The sequence below is a fragment of the Salvelinus fontinalis genome, chromosome 17, assembly GCF_029448725.1.
Source record: "Salvelinus fontinalis isolate EN_2023a chromosome 17, ASM2944872v1, whole genome shotgun sequence".
In the NCBI taxonomy this organism is placed as follows: Eukaryota; Metazoa; Chordata; class Actinopteri; order Salmoniformes; family Salmonidae; genus Salvelinus; species Salvelinus fontinalis.
In genome coordinates this window covers 39,078,428-39,105,692 of record NC_074681.1, presented here as the reverse complement: position 1 = coordinate 39,105,692, position 27,265 = coordinate 39,078,428, and the positions used below count along the sequence as shown (strand labels likewise).

Genomic DNA, 27,265 nt, shown 5'->3' with positions numbered 1-27,265 from the left:
CACGAAAGGGAACAGGAAAACAGGTGTTACGCACGCCTCTGAGAAGAGGGAACGCAACTCCCTGCTACAACTCAACTCTCTGAAGTGCAAGAGGTATGGACTGTAGGTGCGAGTAAGGATGACACAAAAGCAGAATTTACCGTTTACTAGAATTTATTTTCTTACACAGTAATATGGGGAAAAGGGGCTGGACGGAACCAAAGCAAAGAAAGTAAATATCAAAGTTCCCCCTCTCCTATCTAACCTGCCTACCCACTTAACTTACCTAACTTAGCACCGTCTGGTGCCCTAACCAAAATACAGGGGGTGGTCCGCCCAGGTCTTACCTAGTGTGCCTAGACAGTAAATATACTACGGGTATATGTATGCCCTCAGGCCTCTTGCCTAAGCACTCCCAAAGTGCCTTCTCCTTCCCCCCTGGGAACAAACGAAACAGAGTAATTATTAATGATTTCACAAACACAGGACATAGCAAAACTGCTACCAACAACAACAGTACATACCACACTTTCTGATACACAACCCACACTATATCACAATCTAATTTTTCTCTCTCAATCTCCAAATCTCTACTCCTTATCAAATCTCTACTCCTTATCTCATCTCTCTCTACCCTCTCTCAATCTTCACTCTCTTGGGCAGAACACTGGCTTTTATCTTCAGGTGGCAATGGTGATTAGAGTCAGCTGCTTCTTGACGAGGGGGCGGGGTCAGCTCCAATCACCAATTAGCCTGGGGTTGACCAATCAGCTGGTTGGGGAGTACTTCAGGAAGCCATCTCCTGAAACACACACTCAAATACAAAACAGAACACAGAAACTGGGGAACGTAACACAGGTCATCCTGCATTCGGGTGACCAGTCTGTGATTCGTGATCACATGATCACATGATCGTGTGAGCTGGTGCACTAGTGATGAAGGGGATGTTTTCCTGATGAAGGGACTCCTGTGAGAGTGAGTGATGTGGTGTGTGTGATGGTTCCGGATCCTAGTGGCCGATTATCAAGGGCTTGAACCGGAAATGGAGAGGAGAGCAGGTATGAGGGGATGTTCAGAGAGCAGGCGAGGATCTGGTCAGTAAAGTTCCCCACAGCACCGGAATCCACTAGCGCTGTAGAAACAGTACATGAGGGACAGACAGCTAGTGTGAGCGACACTAAAAAGGGTTTAGCAGAAACTGATGAAGATGGTGTCTTCCACCTCCTGGGGCAGGTGCAAGTATCCTATGACCGTCCCTCTGCTCTCGTGGAGCCCGAGTTGGGACGTACCGGACACTGCTGAAGCCCCCCCCCCTTGACCCCAATAGAGACAGAGCCTCAGCTGTCTCCGTCATGGGGAGGCGTGTGACCCCTACCTCCATAGGTTCAAGCTCTGCTATGTGGGTAAGCAGATTATCCAACCGGATGGCCATCATGATGAGTGCATCCAATGAGAGGTTGTCATAATGACATGCCAGTTCCGTTTGGACAATCTCGCGCAGTCCTCTTTGGAATAGCGTAAGGAGCGCTGGCTCATTCCATCTGCTGGATGCTGCTACAGTCCGGAAGGTGAGGGCGTACTCGGCAGCGGTCTTGTCATCCTGCCGTAGTTTAAGGCACCCAACCCCCTCTCTGCCCTCCAGTGGATGATCAAAAATACTTCTAAACAGAGCCATGAACCCCTCATACGAAGCCAGCTCCTCCTCTCCTCCAGACGACCATAGCCCACCCCAATGCCCGCCCAGTCAGCAGAGATAACTGTGGCAACCTTGGTCCTCTTGTGGTGGGGGCTCCCATCTGATGAGCAAAATAGAGGGAACACTGGAGTAGGAAGCTACAGCATTTAGATGGGGTTCAATCATATTTATCCGGGAGGGACCAACGGGCATCACTGACCTGGGCGGACTGATGTGCTGGGTCGACTGGTGGCAGAGTATCCTCCACTAGTGGAAGGCAACGCCTCAGGCATTTCCGAGAAATTGAAGAACCTCTTCCATAGCAGTCCTCAGTTGTGCCAGCTGGTCATGGTGCTTACAAAGTAGGTATCCCTGTTTGTCGACCTTCTGGGATATGTCCTGATTACCTGCTGCTTCCACTTGGTGAGGCAGTATTCTGGAACATAGATGCTGGGAGTCGGGAAGGAACTGCAGGTGGTGCATTTAACAATAAACGGACCATGGCCCAAACTAAGACCCACGAATATCATACAGACATGAAACATATAGTCAATACTGCCTGGGGACTAGAACTAAGGGAGTGACAGATATAGGGGAGGTAATCAGTGAAGTGATGGAGTCCAGGTGTGCCTAATGATGAAGCACAGGTGCAAGTAATGATTAATGCCAGGTGCGCGTAATGATGAATGCCAGGACAGGTGGTTAGTAAACCGGCGACGTCGACCGCCGGAGGGGAGGAGCGGGAATAGAAGTAACAGTCACCTGGAATGCATTTCGAGATATTATTTCATTTCAATTAACAGGTGCACCTTGTTAAAAGTTAATTTGTGGAATTTATTTCCACAAATAAAAATATATTTCCAAATAAAAATATATTTTATATTTGAGATTCTTCAAAGTAGCCACCCTTTGCCTTAATGACAGCTTTGCACACTCTTGGCATTCTCTCAACCAGCTTCATGAGGTAGTCACCTAGACTGCATTTCAATTAACAAGTGTACCTTGTTAAAAGTTAATTTGTGGAATTTCATTCCTTAATGCATTGAGCCAATCAGTTGTGTTGTGACAAGGTAGAGGTGGTATACAGTAGATAGCCCTATTTGGTAAAATACCAAGTCCATATTATGGCAAGAACAGCTCAAATAAGCAAAGAGAAACAACAGTCCATCATTACTTTAAGACATGAAGGCCAGTCAATCCAGAAAATATCAAGAACTTTGAAAGTTTCTTCAAGTGCAGTAGCAAAAACCAACAAGCACTATGATGAAACTGGCTCTCGTGAGGACGGCCGCAGGAAAGGAAGACCCAGAGTTACCTCTGCTGCAGAGGATAAGTTCATAAGAGTTACCAGCCTCAGAAATTGCAGCCCAAATAAATGGTTCACAGAGTTCAAGTAACAGACACATCTCAACATCAACTGTTCAGAGGGGGCTGTTTGAATCAGGCCTTCGTGGTCAAATTGCTACAAAGAAACCACTACTAAAGGACACCAATAAGAAGAAGAGACTTGCTTGGGCCAAGAAACACGAGCAATGGACAATAGACCAGTGGAAATCTGTCCTGGAATCTGGAACTCCAAGACTGTTGGAAAAGCATTCCAGGTGAAGCTGGTTAAGAGAATGCCAAGTGTGCACAAACTGTCATCAATGCAACGGGCTCCTAAGCCTGTGTAGGGACCAGACATGGATAATTTATTGGTTCTACTAAGCTAACATATGGATTTTTTAAAAGATGGTCATACCATGGATCATTTAGCCATTTCATTTAGAATTTTAGGACTCCTTCAAGTATAAAATGCATTTGATAAAATATTGAATTAAGTTTTTACCCTTATAGCCCATAGTAACGCATTGAATAACACGTTCATAAATTGCAAAAAGACAGTCAAAAAACATTGTGTGTCCTATATCTAGGAGTTATAATAAAGTTCAGGAAATGTGTTTTGACACATATTTAACCCCTTACTTTTGTTGGCACAAATCTACCTCCATACTTTCATTCATTTGTATGGGTTACCTTCAGACGAGTCCGGAGAAAACCATTGTGTTCCTGGGTCTCCCCTTTCCATAGGAGTGGTCATATTAGTTTTGTCGGCCAAACCGTTCAGAAGCACCAGACGTTTTCACGAAAATACAGATTTTCGGGATGTCTCACGGTCTGACAAATAGACTCTTAAGGATTTAACAGATGAAGGAGGGAGCATTTTGATGGGTGATTTTCAGGTAGTTAATGAGTATTTGTAGTTTATAGGATCTTCTTATTTTTCATTACGCACAATAGGCAGCTGCAATACAACTTTTTGGATGTAGTCTGCCATAAAACCCCCAATGAAGACAAATTTTAAAAAATTGCCAAAGATTTGTATAACTAACCCAAGATAGACCAGAGCCTGTCGTTTACAATGGGGGCAAATTAATCATAGGGTGTGTAAGTAGATAGCCAGAAGTACATTTACGAACGCACCCATAGTGGGCAGAACAAGCAAGCAGGAGCCAAGCACGCGCTAGTGAGATCATATTGGCACGTTCTAGCATTTAAGTGCGCGTGTGCAATAACAATTGGCCCTTGAATTCCTTCTAAACAACGCAATTTTGTTTTACTTTGGCAATGGGTAAAGTCTACAAAATACAGTCCACTCTGTTACAGATTCTAGTGTTGGAAACAGAAAACTGTAAGGAAATCAAATGTTTCACGGTTGAGAAAATTTGCAGAATGTCGGCCAAAATCCATCTCGCTTCATCTTCTACAACTGACGGCCACTGGGCTTCCTCTTATCCCTGGGTACGCTCTGACTTCATCATATACCGTGGAGCATATTTTGTAGTGAGTGAAAATGCCAACCGGATACTTCATATTTATACATCCAGAATAAAAAAATAATAATAATACAGTATACATCTGGTGAAATATTTGGCTCGTATCTGTAAGACGCATTTTGATTGGATAAAAAAACGCAAGCCAATCATAGCTCTGGATGGAACGAGGCTATTTCGCAATTCGAATACATTCTTGGTTTAGAACCTGTGCGTTCATGTTGTTTCAATGTCAGTGAAAAAAACGTGAATATTGTATATAATGAATATTATAAGGTCGTCGGTTTACCGGTTGCGTGGATTGATATGTTCCACAAGGTAATTACGTTCGTCAAATGAATATAAAATGGAATGCTTGAGAAGTCATGGCAAGGTATTTTGAGGTTCAACCTCGGATAACTAGCGTTAGCTAGGCTAACTCTGGATATGTACATCTTAACAGTACATTCTTGGGCTAGATATGTACCAAAATGATGCTCCAGCAGTGTTGCATGTTTTCTTCGCGCGTTTGATTGTGGCTTCGACTGTAACGAAGCTAGTTTAATTACACCCACCACTAACCATATAAAATATGTTGCTTGTGTGATTAATCAGGCTGTTCATTTTCATTAGAAGCCAAGTATGTTGAATAAAATGTACATTTGAACTTACTATCATCTAATATCCCTGTCCAGTTGCAGGTGGTGAATTTGAATTTAGAAAATGCTCCATTAGAATTATTATTTTTTTTTTTTAATTGATCCATTAAGTAATCTAACGAGGTGCACGCCGCCAGCTTCTCTATTTCAAATCTTATCGTTAGAGACAGGTGGGTGTCCACTCCAAAGGGCTGCATGTCATGATACCTGTCTTTGAAATAGACAATGTTGGATTACTTCTTGTAGCAATTTAAAAAAAAATATATATATACACTGCTCAAAAAAATAAAGGGAACACTTAAACAACACAATGTAACTCCAAGTCAATCACACTTCTGTGAAATCAAACTGTCCACTTAGGAAGCAACACTGATTGACAATAAATTTCACATGCTGTTGTGCAAATGGAATAGACAAAAGGTGGAAATTATAGGCAATTAGTAAGACACCCCCAAAAAAGGAATGGTTCTGCAGGTGGGGACCACAGACCACTTCTCAGTTCCTATGCTTCCTGGCTGATGTTTTGGTCACTTTTGAATGCTGGCGGTGCTTTCACTCTAGTGGTAGCATGAGACGGAGTCTACAACCCACACAAGTGGCTCAGGTAGTGCAGTTCATCCAGGATGGCACATCAATGCGAGCTGTGGTAAAAAGGTTTGCTGTGTCTGTCAGCGTAGTGTCCAGAGCATGGAGGCGCTACCAGGAGACAGGCCAGTACATCAGGAGACGTGGAGGAGGCCGTAGGAGGGCAACAACCCAGCAGCAGGACCGCTACCTCCGCCTTTGTGCAAGGAGGTGCACTGCCAGAGCCCTGCAAAATGACCTCCAGCAGGCCAAATATTGCCTGCTTGTATTTTCCTTCCAATTATTGAACTTTGAGTGAACTAGCTATCCATGAACACATTCTAACTAACCCTTATGACCAAGTCAGCATTAAAAAGCAAACTTATAAACTTTCACAAACCAACAGCCATATTTTCCTAAAGTTTGAATGCCTTAGCACTCTGCTGAATAGTTTACATGGTTATGTCATGAAACTGACATTTCATACTCTTATTATCCAGCAGGATTTTTGCACTACAGCTTCCAGGATCCAGTGGCGCCCAGCCGCGATCACTGAGTGGTTGGGTTCTGTCCCGGGCCAGTGTACCTCCCCTGACCTCTCGGTGTGGTCCTCTCACCTCACAGGCAGAGGGGGCAGGAGTGTTCCAGCAACTCCCCTGGCACCACCAGCAGGTTCGCACAGGGAAGCGGGGCACAGAGTACCAGCCCAAGAATATAAAGCGGAAGCGGACCCACGGCTGGATCAAGAGGATCAGCACGCAGGGTGGCATCGAGGTGATTCTCCGTAGAATGCTAAAAGGACGGAAATCCCTCTCACACTAAGCACCCAATGGACTATTTTGCCAGTAAACTTATCAAAGTTGTGGTGCAAAGGTGCCCAGGTTTACTACCAAGTGGAAGATGCCAAAAAAATAGGCACGAAACGTGGCGATGCCTTCCAATTATGTAGGCAACACCATGCACATTTACATTAAAACATTCCAAACAGTCCCTTTACAAGTAAGAATGTTAAATAAACTTCATTTGATCTTACTCTGTTGATTGTCTGTGGTGTTGGTAGAAATTTTAGACACAATATCACAGGAAAGTATTATTAACCTGACTTAGAAACATGGGTCTCTGTGTGTAGCAATCAAGATTTGTTTGGTCATGACCAAAGGCACATGCACAAGATGGAAGTACATGCACGTGATTCATGCATGTAACCAACGTCTGCAGGTGACGTCCAGGCGATATACATTTCAACGGCAGTACCTGCGCTCTAAAAAGTGGGGTAAACAACACTTTCCCTATGTATATTTTGTCAAAAATGTTGAGTGGCTGAATGACCAACCACACCGACAACCAGTAGAGTAAATTCAGATGTCATTTTATTCAACATTCTGGTTTGTAAGGAAAACTTGATGATTTCACATAAAAGTCTTATTTATTAGGCAATCTAAGAACCTGCAGACTTGTTGGTCCAGTTTTGTGTAGAGCTGGATGTCTGAGTTATTGGATATGTGAAGGCAGCAGTGGCGGTCAGTGCCATTTAAGATGAGGGAGGATGCAAAATAAATCATGAGCGTGGCCTTATTTCTCTTACAGCATGTTGGATGACTCATTCGTATTCCATTCACCCAGTTCAGTGTAACAGCGATAGGTTTAGGCTAAACATCATGAGGTTGCACAACCTAGCCTATGAATGAGAGTTTACAATGTAGGTCGAGAGAAATTTGATGTGACAGTGACACATTCAATACCACCTTGTACACTCTTGCCTGCATCTAGCTGATATAAGGTGTAGTCATTAGTCCAACATTTGCAAACGAGTTTCTATTGAACAAATTCAGTTATGTTTATCCCCGTTCCGTTTTTCAACAGAATCGGCGGAATAAATAAACCCCTGATCACAGTTCACTTTCATAGCAGCCACGTTGTATTCCTTCTCTCATCTATGCACTCTCCTCGCACCTTTTCCCTTCACATCAGCCGAAAAAAACTTTCCAAGCCAAACCATATAACCACTACACACAGCCTACATCTTTGTCACCATATTAGCTAAAGTAACGTCATAGTCAAAATAGCTAATAGAACTAACACGTTAGTTAGCCCGCTACAATCATTCAGTAACATTACAGTGTACAGTCAATAAGCAGTTTAGAACTTACACCGGTGGGCCACGGTGGCAATAAATTTGTAAAACTAAAAGCTTACCTTGACAGAGTTCCAGTGTTGTGTTGGATAGTCATAGCCAGCTAGCTAACATAGCATCCCTCTGTTTGAGTAGGCTAAACTAGCTAGCAGCATTTTCTAACTAAGTAAGTGAAAGTGAAATTGAAAGTGAAAAACATTGACAATTTCTCCTTCTCTAGCTTCTTCAGTTTGGAAGAAATACATTTGTTTAACTATTGTCTTTCTCTGTCTTTGAGTCAACTCACCACGTTATGCACTGCAGTGCTAGCTGTAGCTTATGATTTCAGTACTAGATTTATTCCCCGATCCTTTGATTGGGTGGACAACATGTCAATTCATGCTGCAAGAGCTCTGATAGGTTGGAGGACGTCCTCCGGAGGTTGTCATAATTACTGTGTAATGGAAAGGGGTGAGAACCATGATCCTCGTAGGTTTTGTATTGAAGTCAATGTACCCAGAGGAAGATGGAAGTTAGCTGTCCTCCAGCTAGACCGTGGTGCTATCCTATAGATTGTTGTTGAGGCTACTGTAGACCTTCATTGCGAAACAGTATGTTTTAATCAGTTATTTGGTGAGGTGAACATATTTAGTATTGTTTTATCAAAAAAGGACAACTTTTTATGTTTTATAATTTAATTTTTTTATGAAATTCACTGAGGAGGATGGTCCTCCACTTCATCCTAAGAGTAGCCTCTACTGGAAGGCAGATGAATTTGCAGATGTATTTGACCATGAAAAGGATTTTTAATGTCTTTCTCATCTATTTCAGACTCAATCTTGGAAAGGCTTGGTAGGTTGGTGTAGTAAGTCCATTTAGCATAAATGGCATATGGAAGCAACTGTGACAAAAGTAGTTTTACTTATGCACCTGTCAACATGCAGTGGTGCGGTTGAACTAGTTCCTGAATTTGAATATTGGACTTTTAATATGCAAGTGCTGGGATATAAGCATCTGTGCTGCTTGTGTAAGCTATTTAGTTGCTGCGAAAATAAATACATCTTCGGACCTTCATACCATGCTGATACACAGTTGTCATTCAAGTTTGTGTCTTGCTCAAATAAAAGTACTGTGTTTCAGGGGGGGTAAGCATTTTTATTAGCATGAATGAGTGTTGTTGATGGAAGATCAGAAAACCATGGTTAACATATTTTATATCTCAATGTCTATGTTAATATCTCCATGTGAGAATAATTTCACAAAGTTTGATAATGAATAACAATGAATTTGTATGCCATGGCTAGCTACTGCCTCTTCGCCATCAAATCACTTGACGGGATCTGAAGCCCCTCTTCCTATTGGCGGGCTGGTTTCTCGTGTAAAAACTAGTGACCCATTGAGCATTGTCCTTTTACGACCGTCCATCCTCTCCTGCAGCCAATGGAGCACCAGGCAAGAAGAAGAGGAACGCCCATACACGGACTAGCAACAAATATGGAGTATATGGAATTGTTATGCTAACTTGCGTGCTAGCGAGCCATCAAGTATGCTTGATTATTCGATTCAACATAGTTTGATTATCTCAAACCGAATTTCACAAAAAAAACATCTCATGATTTGATTGTGTCATAGTCTACGCGAACTTGTAAACAACCAGCGGTTTCTTAGCTACGACAAAACACTGTCTAGTAGCAAGCTAGCTAACGTTAGTGAGTTGCTAGATAGATATAACGGGTTGTCTGGTTAGCAAACTGGTGTTCTTGCTAGCTTATAGAATACTTGTAAATTACTAGGAATTGATGCACACATTCCTTGTACTTTGTGCAATCTTAAATATTTCAGATAGCCAACGCTGTACAGCGTATTTAGCTTTAATTAAGCTAGCAAGCTACGCATGTTCGTGTTACTGTAGCTAACATTTTCCACGCGCATCAGCTAACGCATCATCTTTTAGTTTGTCTTTCTGTGGTAGAAAGCCACCATGGATAAGGTAACGTCTTTTTCTTTTATGTAGCTTTCAAGCTAAAAATATTATGTCTACAGTTGAAGGCTAGCTAACTAAGTTACCCTGTTTTGACTATGAACTAGTTCAATTTTGGCCGTGTGTTTACTTGTTCGTCATCAAGCTGGTTTAGCGAACAATATGACAGCTAGAAAAAAGAAAGTTTAATAATATATGCTTAACGTTATGTTGTCCCTCGATAGCTACTTATCTAATGTATTATCTAGTTAGCTAGGCCAATGTCATTTGGGTAGGTACCGCAATTGTTCAGTTGGCTACCCAGGAAGATATTTCCCAATCCCAATGTTCAGAATTAAGTATCCTAAAAAGCTAGAGTAACGTTAGTCAGCTAGGTTCATTTCTCACATTTGCATTCTTTCCTAAACAGGCAGAGTTTTTAAAAGGACTACCTGTCTACAACAAAAGCAATTTCAGCAGATTTCATGCAGACTCAGTCTGCAAAGCGTCAGTAAGTGTCTTCCTGCCCTTAGTTCTGTATGTCAAAGCAATTCCAAATTAATGTGATTGTTTTTGCGTTGTCACCTGAGAGCATGAATTGCTAATGGACAAAATAGATATTGAATTTAGTGCCAACCAATGCATATTGTAATTGGTCTTTATATTTCTCACCTGTTGTTTGGGTTAGTCAGTTAGTGGACACATACTTGATTTAGACTCTTTCTCACCTATTTCTGTATGTCTTTCAGAACCGGCGTCCCTCTGTGTATCTCCCAACTCGGGAGTATCCATCAGAACAGAGTGAGTGTCCCATCAGATTCAAATGATACTCTGTTCTCACAGTATATGCGTGCTAGTGTGTACTTGAGATCTGAATGTTGTGTAGTTTGACTGATAAAGGTTACACATTATTGATTAGCCTTTAGACGCAACGTTGAATTCAATAGAAGGATAGTTTAACTTTATTGGTTGTCCATGTGGTTGGTCCTTTTGCAGGTAGGAATGTGAGACAATATATCCACAGGAAAGTATAATTACATCAACTTTTCAAAGCGCTGGCAGTGTGTTCAGATTTCGATCACCTGAAGCATGCGCAGAACCATGTATACACGTGCACGAGCTCGGGAAGTATGCATGTGTCTTGTGCATGTATTTCTATCACCTGAAACGCATGCTTCAGGTGATAGTAATCTGAACGCATTACCAACGGTTGAAAATTTGATGTAATTATACTTTCCTGTTGATATATTGTCTCACATTCCTACCTGCAAAAGGACCAACCACATGGACAACCAGTAAAGTAAGTTAACTCATTTTTATTCAACTTATTTATTCAACATTCTGTCTTGTAGAGGATACTTTCCTCATCCAAATGCTCATTGACATACAGTACCGGTCAAAAGTTTGGACACACCTACTCATTCAAGGGTTTTTCTTTTTTTACTATTTTCTTCATTGTAGAATAATAGTGAAGACATCACAACTATGAAATAACACACATGGAATCATGTAGTAACCAAAACAGTGTTAAACGAATCAAAATATATTTGAGATTCTTCAAAGTAGCCACCCTTTGCCTTGATGACAGCGTTGCACACTCTTGGCATTCTCTCAACCGGCTTCACCTGGAATGCTTTTTCAACAGTCTTGAAGGAGTTCCCACATATGCTGAGCACTTGTTGGCTGCTTTTCCTTCATTCCAAAGTCCAACTCATCCCAAACCATCTCAATTGGGTTGGGTGATTGTGGAGGACAGGTCATCTGATGCATCACTCCTCCTTGGTCAAATAGCCCTTACACAGCCTGGAGGTGTGTTTTGGGTCATTGTCCTGTTGAAAAACAAACAATAGTCACATTAAGCGCAAACGAAATGGGATGGCGTATCGCTGAAGAATGCTGTGGTAGCCATGCTGGTTAAGTGTGCCTTGAATTTTAAATCAATCACAGACAGTGTCACCAGCAAAGCACCATCACACCTCCTCCATCTCTTCCTATCTTGGCATTTTCTGAATTGACTGACCGTCATGTCTTAAAGTAATGATGGGTTTCTCTTTGCTTATTTGAGCTGTTCTTGCCATAATATGAACTTGGTCTTTTACCAAGTAGGGCTCTCTTCTGTATACCACCCATACCTTGTCACAACACAACTGATTGGCTCAAACGCATTAAGAAGGAAAGAAATTCCACAAATTAACTTTTAACAATGTACACCTGTTAATTGAAATGCATTCCAGGTGACTACCTAATAAAGCTGGTTGAGAGAATACCAAGAGTGTGCAATGCTTTCAACAAGGCAAAAGGTGGCTATTTTGAAGAATGTCAAATGTAAAATAGATTTAGATTTTTTAAAGTTTTTTTTGGTTACTACATGATGCCATACGTGTTATTTCATAGTTTTGATGTCTTCATTATTATTCTAAAATGTAGAAAATAGTCAAAATTAAGAAAAACCCTAGAATGAGTAGGTGTGTCCAAACTTTTGACTGGTACTGTAATTGAAATGTCCATCTGTGTAATGCGTGCCATACAAATTCTGAACATCAGCAGATAACTGCTTTATGCATATATTCCAATTCCGGTATACAAGTGTGTTATTTGCTGACCTAGCAAAGTTTATTACAGTATAGAATATAGTAAACATAAAGAAAAGAAAAGTAGGTGTGTCAACTTTTGACTGGTACTGTACATTCTCTTGTGATTTATATTGTTTTTTGATCTGATATTTTTTCTTCTAAGTCATTGTCACAGAGAAGACAAATATCCTACTGAGATATCTTCACCAACAGTGGGACAAAAAGGTAAAATATTGGGGAAGTTGATACCTTCCTAATGCATTGTTTCTTCACATGATATAGACACTGTATTGCGGTTTACTGTAGGTGAGCTAGTTTTCCAACCCCTCTCTGTATTTTGTCTCGACAGAATGCGGCCAAAAAGCGGGAGCAGGAGCAAGCTGAGGGGGAGAACACTGCACCCCCGCGGAAAATTGCCAGAACCGACAGTCGGGAATTAAATGAGGACTCATAGAGTGCTGTACACACACAGAACTACAGATAAAGAAGCACACAGGCAAAGTTGCATTTGACAGACAGGACATACCACTTCCTACATCGTACAACATGATCTTGGGATGTTGACAGTTTTGTCTTTGTATTTTATTTACATTAGCATTCTTTTCCCTTAACTGTCCTTTTTATAAGTCTTCGATTGGCACATAGCTGAAAAGCTCTGTCTTCATAACAATAACATTACCTCCTCCACCCTAGGACTCATATTTAATTGTTGCTTAACCATGTTTTTACGTGAGGAGCATTTTCAGTGCCCTTGTTGGCTTTCATTAGTTTACTTGTACTATATGTGTATTTTGAGCTGCATGTTTTAAAGTCATGTCCATTTAATCAATTAAGTTCTATGCTATTTATGTACATCCTTCTGGGCTTGGAGTAAATAGAATATTGTCCCCACAGCCTCTTATTTTAGTTTGAGATAAATGCAATGACGGAGGTATACCATAACGCTGAAGGATGCTTGTGAGATCCCCAACAATTATTACAGTTACTGAAAAGGGAAGACTGTGTATAGACTTCAGATTGAATTAGTCTCAGGTTGTTGTGGGGAATGCTGCCTCAGAAGGCTGCATTCCTGAAAGTGTTGACGTCACCTAGTTTGAGTGATTTAATTGCCTTAATGGAAATGTTTCTTGATCAGTTAAGGACCCTCCCTCTGTTTACATTGTGACGACAGTGGAGGAAATGCACACACTGTTGAGTTAAGGAGGGGATTAGTGGTGTGAATATGGAGAATGCTCCCACAGGCTCATATTGGGGCAAACCCTTCTACAGTATAAAAAACAGACCAATTTTGCAGCAATACATAACACACAATGCTCGATGTTTGTCAATGTGCATAAACGTTGTTTCCCCGTAGACGTGCTACAATCTACCACTAGCAGCTAGATTGTCATCACATCTAGAAAAGTTATCTTGATGCAGATAAGTGTCTGGATAGTATAGGGAAGTGGACTTACCTGACTCTTAACATGGCATGGCTCCACAAGTAAAAGCATAGCTGCTGAGTTGCAACTTAGCTCAATCGATCTGTGTGAACCTATAGGATATGCCTTGCTAAAAGGACTTAAGTCAACATGTGGGGTAAATGTGCCATTCAGGTGTATAGAATCTTGTCTCAAAAGTAACCTCGCTGATGTTAAACTGTTAATGTGGGGCTTAGTTTGACAAATGTAAATACTAAAATGGGGCGTATTGTTCGGGATATGCTCTCTATATCCCTCTGTTGCTATTTACAATGATCTGATCGTGTAGTTGTGAATCCTGTCCAAAACTATGGGCTGTGTATACATGGTTTGTTACCTTAGACCATTATCAGGTAATAGTTCAAGGACTCGCAGTGTCCAGAACCTTTAGATCATTAGATAATCATATCTTACCTGAAACAGTCACACTTAATTGTTGTTTGAAAGCATGTACAGTATAAACTCTGCAGGCCATATGTTTTAGGTGGCGTCAGCTCATCTTGTTTGAGGTGATCTTGAGGCTGGCTGACGATCAGCTACCATTCTGTTCCTTGGTGATGCTAGCTGTCTACATGTGTTAATGTTGAGAATTATTTTGTTGATAAAGTAAGTTAACCTTAATAGACATTGTGTGCTGTGATTTAAACTGTGTGAATGTGGGGCTTGGCACATTCACACAGTTTAAATCGCAGCACACAATGTCTATTGTCATCACGTTGTTTACTATTGAGAATTGAACGAAGGAGTCACCAATTTGTAAGTCGCTCTGGATAAGAGCGTCTGCTAAATGACTTAAATGTAAATGAGTCCTTCATCTTACTTTATAAAAAAACAAACACATTCTCAACATTAACACGTAGGCAGCTCGCATCACCGAGGAACAGAATGGTAACTGATCGTCAGCTAGACTGAATTCATATGGAAATGACCCTCTGAAAAGATGTTCTCAATAAAGTTACCTGGCTATTGTGTTGGTTTTCTTATGAATGTTTGTTTCTACTGAGCATCCGTGAGGTATGTTTTTTTCTCATGTTGGAATTCACTGAAACATATTTCGTATACACATAAAGGTGGCTAGTCAAGAATGTAACTACACACGGTAGGAATAGGCAGGCTACATGATAAAGAAGTCGCCATGCTAGCTCATGTTATAGTTATATGTGCGAATCCGCTCCTACCTGGAGGGGATATACCTGAAGGGGAGCCTGCTTATTAGTCGCCACACACACCTGTCAACTAATCAACCAGATCACCAACTCCTGAAAGGGGTGGGCCCTTTAAATACCCCGTCTGCAGTGTTTAAGTCCTCTCAACCAAACAGCACGGACCACTAGAGAGGAGTTATTGACTACAGTACCAGGTCGCTACATCTATCAAATCATCTGTTACACCGTCTGAAGCCCTTGTAACAGGATTGCTTCCGTCCCTCTCCTTGCCCCAACTTGGGCCTGAACCAAGGACCCTCTGCACACATCGACAACAGTCACCATCGTTACCTATCACTTCACAAAATCTGCAGCCCTTGCAGAGCAAGAGAAACAACTAGGCCTTCTTCAAGGTCTGAGTGAGAGACGTCACCCGATTGAAACGCTACTAGCGCGCACTGCTAACTAGCTAGCCATTTGACACTGGTTACACCTACAAAGACACAATCTATTCAATAAAAGCTCAACAGGCTACCCTATCCATGTGTTCTTGCAGACATATCCATCTAAAATCTAATTCCAAAATCTTTGGCATTAATATGGAGTTTGTCCCCCTTTGCTGCTGTAACAGCCTCCACTCTTCTGGGAAGGCTTTCGGCTAAATGTTGGAACATTGCTGCGGAGACTTGCTTCCATTCAGCCACAAGCGCATTAGTGAGGTCGGGCACTGATGTTGGGCGATTAGACCTGGCTCGCAGTCGGCGTTCCAATTCATCCCTAAGGTGTTTGATAGGGTTGAGGTCAGGGTTCTGTGCAGGCCAATCAAGTTCGATCTCAACAAACCATTTCTGTATGGACCTCACTTTGTGCACGGGGCATTGTCATGCTGAAACAGGAAAGGTCATTCCCCAAACTGTTGCCACAATGGCGGTGAGCTTTAGACCACTCAAACCGACGATTGGCATTGCGCATGTGATCTTAGACTTGTGGTCCCGACTAACTGTTATAGTGCTGATGTTGCTTACAGAGGCAGTTTGGAACTCGGTAGTTAGTGTTGCAACCAAGGACAGATGATTTTTATGCGCTAAGCGCTTCAGCACTCAGCGGTCCCATTCTGTGAGCTTGTGTGATCTACCACTTCGCAGCTGAGCTTTTGTTGCTCCTAGATGTTTCCACTTGTTGCACTTCACAGTTCCACAATAAAAGCACGTACAGTTGACCGGGGCAGCTTTAGCAGGGCAGAAATGTGATAAACTTACTAGTTGGAAAGGTGGCATCCTGTGATAGTGATCTTCAGTAAGGCCATTTTACTGCCAATGTTTGTCAATGGAGATTGCATGGCTGTGTCCACATACTTTTGTATAAATATAGTGTATTCTTTTTATATCATGGTTATCATCCTTGGTGTGGTAGAATGTTTTCAAAACGTGATGCATTACATTTCCTCTGGTCTCATGAAGTTTATTGGAGTGTGTTTTGCATCGAGGTACATTCACTATTTCATGTAATAAAATAATTAATAGAAAAACAAAGTTAAGAAAAATAGTATATCTGTCAGTCACAGTGAATGTTGTACTCATTCTGTACTATTGCAGGAATATAAGATGTCTTTGGCTTATAAGGTGCTCAATAAGACATTTATTTCAGGCATGCAGATGTTTCGCCATGCTTTTTACACATCAAATCTGATGAATGGAAAGACAAAATATGGGATGGAATAAACTGCCATCCAGATCTTACAGAATTGCTTCATGATGATCAGAACCACAAGTCATGCAGTCTTATTACTGCATTTAGTTATGGTACTACGGCGGGCCTCATTCAAGGGGGTAAACTGTTACAATTTGTACATAGTATCCACTTAGGGTGTCAGTATATAGAACAGATATAGCCTATATTCACTGTCATATCATTTGGATGTTGGAGAATGAACCCAAAACCTGACCTTACATTCTGACCTTACATTACATCTTAGCTTATTTAGTTTATTCAGTATGACCTACACCATGTTGACATGTTAACAAGAATAACAAGTTATTGTTCTCTGCATCCCTTTCTTACATTTTACATATTGCCATGATGATTGACTAACACTTGGAGCCAGAAGTGTCAGTATCGTTAGATTGTCTTGCTTCTCCCCTCTCGCTCTCAGATGAGGGTAACAACTCGCCTGAGGGAGTTGTATTCAGGTCCTGCCTGGTGGGCTGACTGTTAGGAGTCGTTTGAGGGATAGCATCGCCTGGTTTGGAGGGCTGAGGCCCGTTCGCACACACCACTGCCCCCTCTGATCTGCTAAAGCTGAACAGCTTCCCTGGGCTGAAGGTCCTGTTGGGGGACTGGGACCTCTCCTGGTTCATGGACGCAGCCGTCACCACGGTCCCCGGTATTGGTGTTACCGACAACAGCTCCTTCTTCAATTCCGGAGACTTCCGGAACTTGAAGCTGAGGAAGCCTGCTAGTTTGGCTTCTCCCCCGGTTGGGGACTGAGGGGAGAGGGCCGGGCCCGAGGATAACTTCCCCTGCTGGGGGAAGATCTGCTTGAGCTTCATCACATTGCTGTTACCTAGCAGAGAGCTGGGTCTCTTGGGCTTGTCCACAGGCTTCCACTGGGTCTTGTCATGGTGGTGCTGGTTGTCAGCCTTGTGGTACTCGCTTTCCTGCTGGGCCTCGGCCTGGAGCTCCACCTGATGCTGCAGCTCCTCCTCCTCAAGCTGCCTCCTCAGCTGCTGCTGGGAGTGCTGCTGGGCCTGACGTTCGTGCTTCTGCATATGAACAAGGTAATACTGTATGTATAATATGTGGCAGAAAGAAAGCAGACTTGGCAGGCAACACTATCTGTAACCACGTTTCCATCCACAGTTGTTATGCGTGTAAAGTCATATATCATATTATATTATATCATAAGTTTCAGTGTAATTTTCTAAATGCCGACAGATCATTTGTTCATTCGACATGATGGGTTCTTTTTGTGTCGGTAAAATGTATTATGTGGGAAATGGTGGTGGAAATGCCTTTATATACGCAAATATTGATATAATAACCATCACATCATCGTCAATTTGGAGACACCCGATGATATGGTATGTGGTCCTCCCACTACGACTCGGGAAACAGTTTATTAGGCTACACTACAGTTTGTTAGGTCGGCACTACTCGCTGCCATTTCCGACTCACTCTTCCACGCCGAAACTCCAGCCATGTCTTCCTTCAAAAACACAACAGCCCAAGAAAGTCTTCTTCTTAGGCCTTGGATATCAATCACCGTTTAGTCCACTTTTATCCATGGATTAGCAACATTTTACTTCTCATTCTGAACAAGTCATATGACATTACGTGCATGCACTTCCGTCTGCTCTGGACTTTACATCGAGAGCCATGATTTCCTCTCGACGTCTTTCCTACTTCAAACTTTGTATTTCGGCGGGTTTTTGGACAAACGTCAGTGGTGCGTGAAAACATCACCATAACATGCTGACCACACCACTCTCATTACGTGTCCGAGCACTGCAAAATAAATGTACACATTTACATTACATTTACATTTATATTTAAGTCATTTAGCAGGCGCTCTTATCCAGAGCGACTTACAAATTGGTGCATTCACCTTATGACATCCAGTGGAACAGCCACTTTACAATAGTGAATCTAAATCTTTTAAGGGGGGGAGGGGGGGTCAGAAGGATTACTTTATCCTATCCTAGGTATTCCTTAAAGAGGTGGGGGTTTCAGGTGTCTCCGGAAGGTGGTACACAATACATGTTATTCAATAATTTCATCCAAACTGCTCGCGAGCGTCTGCATAGCCAGGCACTAAAATATAATTTGGTTCTATTTTTGACGCTTGACGCGCTGCAAGTCACGCCTCTACCAACTCCTCATTGGTTTTTAAAAGCATTTAACCGCATGGGTGATTGAAAGCTGAACTGAGGTCCATACTCTAGTCCAGTTGGTGGTGGCAATGCACCTTAAAGTTGGTTGCCAACCGCCATATAAAGTCCAAAGAAGAAGAAGAAGCCTGAAGGAGGAGAGATTACTAGAAACAAACTCAGTTTACCATTTTATCTATGGATTAATTGTCAGGGCAGAGGACCTTGTGCATTTCAGGTAAAATAACACCCCAATGTTTATATCCCAGGACAAATTAGCTAGCAGCAGCAAGCTAGCTAGCTAAATTGCCATTAATATTTAATGCTTTTCGACCTGTCCCCAAATTAATATAGTTGGTTCAGAGTTCGGTTTGATATTTCAACCTGCGTGTCCTGATCGCGTCTGGTGTAGGTGGACAAAATCAACATGCGTGCGAGTGAACTGAGGTGCAGTTAAATGACGATTTCTGAGGCTGGTTACTCTAATGAACTTAACCTCTGCAGCAGAGGTAACTCTGGGTCTTCCTTTCCTGTGGCGTTCCTCATGAGAGCCAGTTTAATCATGGCGCTTGATCATTTTTGCGACTGCACTTGAAGAAACTTTAAAAGTTCTTGACATTTTCTGGATTGACTGACCTTCATGTCTTAAAGTAATGATGGACTGTTGTTTCTCTTGACTTATTTGACCTGTTCTTGCCATAATATGGACTTGGTCTTTTACTAAACAGGGCTATCTTCTGTATACTAACCCTAACAAAACTGATTGCCTCAAATGCATTAAGGAAAATAAATTCCACAAATTAACTTTTAACAAGGCACACCTGTTAATTAAAATGCATTCCAGGTGACTACCTCATGAAGCTGGTTGAGAGAATGCAAAGAGTGTGAAAAGTTGTCATCAAGACAAAGGGTGGCTACTTTGAAGAATCTCAAATATAAAATATATTTTTATTTCATTTTTTATTTAACTTTTTTGGTTACTACATGATTCCATATGTGTTATTTCATAGTTTTGATGTTTTCACTATTATTCTACAATGTAGAAAATTGTAAAAATAAAGAAAAACCCTGGAATGAGTAGGAGTGTCAACTTTTGACTGGTACTGTAAACTTACGTGAAAAAGTACATTTTGTGTCCACTATATCATCACGCACTGTTTTTTAAAATCCGCAACAAGTCTTTTTGGTGGAAACATTCCACTGGTGGGGAAATTTGCATATTTTCTTTTTGCAGATTCTAGAATATTCGCATGCAAATCTGTCACCAATTGGATGGAAACCTAGATTGCGACCAACTTTGGTTTGTTTCATGACTGTGTAAAGTTAGATGCCCTATGCTGACATCAGCTTTCATGACTGTATGAAATAAGTTATGTAATGACATTATGACAGGATTATGTTATTATGAAGGCCAACGTTACCAGAGGGTTCAAATGAAGTGTCATACATACTGTTGTCAGTACAAAAGGATGCCCTACAGTGGCTATATGTATCAGAAAATGCAAAGAAAATCCACCAAAAGGACACAAACTTGGAGGATGATAGTGATAGACAAGGGTGAGATGTGAAGTACATTATATAACAGCTTGCTCTGTGGATTTATCCAAAGGTGTTTAGAGCTATACAACTGTACCTTGAAAGCCTCCCTTCGACGGTACTCTAGTTTGGCCATCTGGTCTGCGACCCATCCAGGGATATCAGGGATGGCCACATGGATGACATATTTGAGGAGGATGGCAAAATGCTGTATATCCCAAAACAAGAAAGGAAACAAACAACTGACATGAGAACACAGAAAAGTATAGATTGCTGGTATCAAATCCTAGATGTCATTGCCTGCCGTTGTGTCCTTGAGCACGGCACTTAAACCACCCCACAACTGCTCTGTGGGCATCCAATGTGGCAGCCCTCTGCTCCAACCTCTCCAACCTATATATGTATGTGTGTCTTACGGAGGGTTTGGGATAAAGCGGAAGTCAAATTTCGGTTAGACCTTCTGTACAATTGATGAATAATGTGATCTTAACCTATACCAGAGTGGATAGAGTATGTGTGATGTTGCAATGCTGTGTGTGGTGTGTAGAGGGAGCTGCTTGCTCTTCTCAAGCCGGGCTAGATCAGCCAGGAAAGCATAACTCTTACTCTCAGGGTCGTGGGTTTGAGCCGCACATTGGGCACAAGCATTTAAGCAATAGTTTTTCCCAATTACCTGTCCTTTCCTTTTTATTTTTGAAGACAGCACAATGTGGATCTAACTTCTTGTACAATGCTGCAATTGATATTCAAAACAAGATGTCATCTTTGAGTGAAGGCTATTCACTTGTGCTTAGACACAACACCTCCTCCTTTTTTTGCTATGCTCCATTGTTTTATATTCTGTAATCTTTGTGGATTTATGTACCAGTGTCCTTGGTTTTGATAAAGGTAGTATTTAAAAAGTACCACAATTGCTACGATTGTTGTCTGTATTTGTGGCATCGATCTACTAGGTGTCACAGAGTGAAGACAAAATGGCTGGCTGCGTTTTACCTCCAGTACCACGATGGAGATGATGACCATCTCAGGGCTCAGCCAGGGGAAGAGACGCTGTAGCTGACCACACTGGCCAATCAGATAACAGTTCACCATAATGGCTATCAAGCCCATGGCCTCCATTGCTGTCTGCACACAGAGAGAGTGAAATCTCTGAGGAAAAATAACTTTATGAAATAAATAACTGTTAGCATGCTTTTTTGCAGAGATGCTTGAAATTCCTGATTCTAAAATGGTTCTCTGAGCTTAATTGCAGGTGGGGTAAATATACACTGAGTGTACAAAACATTATGAACACCCGTTCTTTCCTAGATATAGACTGACCAGGTGAATCCAGATGAAAGCTATGATCCCTTATTCAAATCGAATAAAATTTTATTGGTCACATACACATAGTTAGCAGATGTTAATGCGAGTGTAGTGAAATGCTTGTGCTTCTAGTTCCGACAGTGCAGTAATATCTAACATGTGATCTAACAATTTCCCAACAATTACCTAATACACATAAATCTAAAGGGGTGAATGACAATATGTACATATAAATATATGGATGAGCGATGGCTGAATGGCATAGGCAAGGTGCAATAGATGGTATAAATACAGTATATACATTTGATATGAGTAATGTAAGATATGTAAACATTATTAAAGTGGCATTATTCAAAGTGGAATTGTTTGAAGTGACCAGTGATCCATTTATTAAAGTGGCCAGTGATTGTGTCTCAATGTAGGCAGCAGCCTCTCTGAGTTAGTGATTGCTGATTAGCAGTCTGATGGCCTTGAGATATAAGTTGTTTTTAAGTCTCTCGGTCCCAGCTTTGATGCACCTGTACTGACCTCGCCTTTTGGATGGTAGCGGTGTGAACAGGCAGTTGCTCGGGTGGTTGTTGTCCTTGATTATCTTTTTGGCCTTCCTGTGACATCGGGTGCTGTAGGTATCATGGAGGGCAGGTAGTTCACCCGGTGATGCGTTGTGCAAACCGCACCACCCTCTGGAGAGCCTTGCGGTTGAGGGCGGTGTAGTTGCGTGATACAGCCCGACAGGATGCTCTCGATTGTGCATCTTTAAAAGTTTGTCAGGGTTTTGGGTGACAAGCCACATTTCTTCAGCCTCCTGAGGTTGAAGAGGTGCTGTTGCGCCTTCTTCACCACACTGTCTGTGTGGGTGGACCATTTAATTTTGTCTGTGATGTGTACGCCGAGGAACTAAAAACTTTCCACCTTCGCCACTGCTGTCCCTTCGATGTGGATAGGGGGGTGCTCCCTCTGCTGTTTCCTGAAGTCCACGATCATCTCCTTTGTTTTGCTGACGTTGAGTGAAAGGTTGTTTTCCTGACATCACATTCCGAGTGCCCTCACCTCCTGCTTATAGGCTGTCGCATCATTGTTGGTAATCAAGCCCACTACTGTTGTGTCGTCTGCAAACTTGATGATTGTGTTGGAGGCGTGCGTGGCCACGCAGTCGTGGGTGAACAGGGAGTACAGGAAGGGCTGAGCATGCACCCTTGTGGGAGCGAAGTCGAGATGTTGTTTCCTACCTTCACCACCTGGGGGCGGCCCATCAGAAAGTCCAGGACCCAATTGCACAGGGCGGGGTTGAGACCCAGGGCCTTCAGTTTGATGATAAGCTTGGAGGGTACTATGGTGTTGAATGCTGAGCTGTAGTCAATGAACAGCATTCTTACATAGGTATTCCTTTTGTCCAGATGAGATAGGGCAGTGTGCAGTGTGATGGCGATTGCATTGTCTATGGACCTGTTGGGGCGGTATGCAAACTGAAGTGGGTCTAGAGTGGCCAGTAAGGTGGAGGTGATATGATCCTTGACTCGTCTGTCAAGCACTTCATGATGACAGAAGTGAGTGCTACGTGGCGGTAGTCATTTAGTTATCAGTTATCTTTGCCTTCTTTGGTACAGGAACAATGGTGGCCATCTTGAAGAATGTGGGAACAGCAGACTGGGATAGGGAGCGATTGAATATGTAAGGACAACACACAAGCCAGCTGTTCTGCACATGCTCTGAGGACGCAGCTAGGGATGCCGTCTGGGCCGTCAGCCTTGCGAGGGTTAACACGTTTAAATGTTTTACTCACATCGGCCACGGAGAAGGAGAGGGGTGGGCGCAGTCCTTGTTAGTGGGCCGTGACGGTGGCACTGTATTATCCTCAAAGCTGGCAAAGAAGGTGTTTAGTTTGTCTGGAAGCATGACGTCGGTGTCCGTGACGTGCCTGGTTTCCTTTTTGTAGTCCGTGATTTCCTGTAAACCCTGTCACATACATCTTGTGTCTGCGCCGTTGAATTGTGACTCTACTTTGTCCCTGTACCGGCATTTCGCTTGTTTGATTGCCTTGCGGAGGGAATAACTACACTGTTTATATTCAGCCATATTCCTAGACCTCTTTCCATGGTTAAATGCAGTGGTTTGCCGCCATCCATCCACGTTTTCTGGTTAGGGTAGGTTTTAATAGTCACAGTGGGTACAACATCTACAATGCACTTCTTTATAAACTCACTCACGGAGTCAGCATATATATTGATGTTGTTATCTGAGGTTGACCGGAACATATCCCAGACCGCGTGATCAAAACAATCTTGAAGCGTGGATTCCGATTGGTCAGACCAGCGTCGAATGTTTCTAGTCACTGGTTCATCCTGTTTGAGTTTCTGCTTATAAGACGGTAGGAGCAAGATGGCGTCGTGGTCGGATTTGCCGAAGGGAGTGCGGGGGAGGGCTTCGTATGCATCACAGAAGTTAGAGTAGGAGTGATCGAGTGTTTTACACCCACGCATAGTGCAATTAATATGCTGATAGAATTTAGGTAGCCTTGTTCTCAAATTTGCTTTATTAAAATCCTCAGCTACAATAAATGCAGACTCAGGATATATGGTTCCAGTTTACATAGAGTCCAGTGAAGTTCCTTGAGGGCCGTCTTGGTGTCTGCTTGAGGGGGAATGTACACAGCTGTGACGATAATTGACGAGAATTCTCTTGGGAGATAATAGGGCCGGCATTTGCTTGTAAGGAATTATAGGTCAGGTGAGCAGAAGGACTTGAGTTCCTGTATGTTGTTATGATTACACCATGAGTTAATCATGAAGCATACACCCCCGCCCTTTCTCTTCCCAGAGAGGAGTTTAACTCTGTTGGCGCGATGCTTAGAGAAGCCCGGTGGCTGAACCGATCCCAAGAGAGCCATTTTTCCATGAAACAGAGAATGTTACAATCTCTGATGTCTCTCTGGAAGGCAACCCTTGCTCAAATTTCATCTACCTTGTTGCCAAGAGACTGGACATTGGCGAGTAGTATACTCGGGAGCGGTGGGCGATGTGCACGTCTACGGAGCCTGACCAGGAGGCCGCTCCATCTGCCCCTTCTGCGGCGCCGTTGTTTTACGTCAGCTTCTGGGATTAGGTCCATTGTCCTGGGTGGTGGTCCGAACAGAGGATCCGCTTCGGGAAAGTCGTATTCCTGGTCATAATGTTGGTAAGTTGACGTCGCTCTTATATGCAATAGTTCTTCCCGGCTGTATGTAGTAAGACTTAAGATTTCCTGGGGTAACAATGTAAGAAATAATACATTTTAAAAAAAGGAAATACTGCATAGATTCCTAAGGACTCGAAGCGAGGTGACCATCTCTGTCGGCGCCATCTTGTTTTTCAGTATATTCACATAATTTAGACATACAGTATATAGATTTACACTGAGTGTATTGATGCCACTTGTTAAATCCACTTCAATCAGTGTAGATGAAGGGGAGGAGACAACAGGTTAAAGAAGGATTTTTAAGCCTTGAGATAATTGAGACATGGATTGTGTATGTGGGCTATTCAGAGGGTGAAAGGCAACACAAAAGGACATAAAAGTGCCTTTGAACGGGGTACGGTAGTTGGTGCCAGGCACACATGTTTGTGTCAAGAACTGCAACGCTGCTGGATTTTTCACACTCAACAGTCCACCAGCCAACTTGACACAACTGTGGGAAGCATTGGAGTCAACATGGGCCAGCATCCCTGTGGAACGCTTTCGACACCTTGTAGAGTCCATGCCCAGATTAATTGAGGCTGTTCAATATTTGGAAGGTGTTCTTAATGTTTTGTGCGCTCAGTGTCTATATACTGTATGTCTAAATTATGTGAATAATTTATGTATGGGTTATTCCAGGATACACTCATATTGGAGAGTAGGAGTGCTGACCTAGGATGATTTTTGCCATTTAGATCATAATGAATAGGATTATATGAACAAGGGAAACATATTTTGAATACGGGCCCAGATGTGAGCGACAAATGACCTGCCACTGTCCAATGCTCTCCACCCTCTGGCCAAAGGGCCTCTGCAGGCCTGTGCAGAGCTTCAAGGCATCACTCCGTATTTCGATTATGTTGTTGATGAGGGCCCACATAGCAGCCAGCGGGAAGGCGGAGGAGAAGAGCACCACATAGCCAAACTGGATGAACATCTCCTGGTAGTCCTGCAGGGTGTCCTGTTGGCTCATAGGTCAAAGGTTAGAGGCCAAAGTCACATAGTCACAAAGTCACATAGAATAGCATTTGTGTTTCAAATCACTTTTTACTTTAAATGTGAATGTACTACTGCATGTACCAGCTACTAACACTAGCCAGAAATACTGTCCAAGTCCATTAAATTAAACTAAACACATGTCCAATATAAACCGACGGTCAAGTTCATAACAACAGATCTGATGACTAAGACACACCTCATATGTCTGCATGCAGCTCTCAACCTCTGCTTGGCTGAGAATGACAGACTTGGGCTCATCAGGCGGGTCAATCCAGGACTTTGTCGCCTCTTTCTCTGGGATTGGACTCGTCCATCTCTGACATACTATCGTGTCATAGCCATTTGGTGGGGAGACACTAGTCCCCTTGGTCTCAGAGGACTCATAGGTGACAATGTCAGTGGCTATCTCAAAGAAGCTGGAAGGATCCATGCCCTCCTCCACCAACGTGGGACTGTCCTCTGGCTGGGTCGCCAAGGCAATGTCCCTGGCAACATCTACCTTCTTATTGAAGCTAATCTTCCGTTGCCTCAGTGTGTAATTTATGTCCCACTCTTCCTCTGTAAACCTATAGCCAGCTTTTAGATCTCCTCTCTTCTTCTGTTCTGTCTGCCCAGGAAGTGTGGCAGGGCCTTTGGGGCTTAGCAGGGACTGGATAGTCCATGAAGCCTGGGCCTTTCCTAGAACCAGGCGGCTGTACTTGAGCACTATGGCCTGGAGAATCTCCCACACGACCTTGGGGGTAAATACTCCTAGTTTGTGATGCTCGTACAGATAAGGCTGGAGCACTTCCTTGATGTTCTGGAGGAACTGGCGGAAGATCAGGAGAGTGGCTAGCGTCTGTGAGGAGACAGTGTGAATGATTCAGTTGCTATTCTTTGGGGGAAATCATTTTGTTCAATCGTGTTTTCCATTATCCAAATCTAATTGACAGATTTTTACCTCCTTCAGTCGCTCCATGTCCTTGAGGTAGAATCCGATGTAGAAAAGGCTAAGGTAAGAATTTATAAACTCAAACTGCAAAATGAAGAGAAGGACTTTCAATCAGACATGGCATTCCTAAACATATATACAAAAGTGTTAGTCAATAATACACCCCCGTGAATAACAGTGGTTAGTATGGTCTAAATAAAAATGTAAAAATATCTAACTTACAAAAACCATTTTAATGATGAGATTATTCTCATAGGCACTCTGAAGTCTGTAGTTCTCTGTAAGAAAATAATACCAATCATCAAAAGACATTGCTCCATTTGATACTGATTACTGAACAAACCTGTGTGATCACTTTGTACAACACTACGTACCTGGTTTGAGGAGTTAGCGAGGTAACTTTGGTCAATTTTTGAGTTCAACTCGGGATAACCGGTACCACGGAAGTGGCTCACATTTTAGACAGGTACATTTATATGGCAACGATTCCTTCAG

General features: G+C 42.5%; 2 protein-coding genes and 1 pseudogene across 5 annotated transcripts in view; 2 read left to right on the top strand and 1 right to left on the bottom strand.

The window, feature by feature from the left end:
- The first annotated feature begins 4,603 nt into the window (after positions 1–4,603).
- On the top strand, positions 4,604–6,701 carry LOC129814333 (39S ribosomal protein L34, mitochondrial-like; annotated as a pseudogene).
- A 2,507-nt stretch (positions 6,702–9,208) lies between these two features.
- Positions 9,209–14,744, top strand: LOC129814334 (DET1- and DDB1-associated protein 1-like). Its single transcript, XM_055867407.1, has 5 exons — positions 9,209–9,772; positions 10,173–10,253; positions 10,492–10,543; positions 12,479–12,540; positions 12,665–14,744. Exons 1-5 carry the CDS (start codon positions 9,764–9,766, stop codon positions 12,767–12,769), a joined length of 309 nt encoding a protein of 102 aa, XP_055723382.1. The 5' UTR covers positions 9,209–9,763; the 3' UTR covers positions 12,770–14,744.
- A 1,616-nt stretch (positions 14,745–16,360) lies between these two features.
- Positions 16,361–27,265, bottom strand: part of LOC129814332 (anoctamin-8-like) — a 32,321-nt gene continuing 21,416 nt past the window's right edge. For 3 of the 4 annotated variants that reach the window (XM_055867402.1, XM_055867403.1, XM_055867406.1), the window contains 7 exons: positions 26,993–27,048; positions 26,780–26,854; positions 26,036–26,677; positions 25,610–25,801; positions 21,316–21,447; positions 20,420–20,530; positions 16,361–17,682 (listed from right to left, as the gene is read on the bottom strand). In XM_055867402.1, the coding sequence (XP_055723377.1) occupies positions 17,008–17,682; positions 20,420–20,530; positions 21,316–21,447; positions 25,610–25,801; positions 26,036–26,677; positions 26,780–26,854; positions 26,993–27,048 (1,883 nt within the window). In that variant the 3' untranslated portion in view covers positions 16,361–17,007. The remainder of the gene's footprint in view (positions 17,683–20,419; positions 20,531–21,315; positions 21,448–25,609; positions 25,802–26,035; positions 26,678–26,779; positions 26,855–26,992; positions 27,049–27,265) is intronic. The other variant, XM_055867404.1, reaches the window with a different exon arrangement.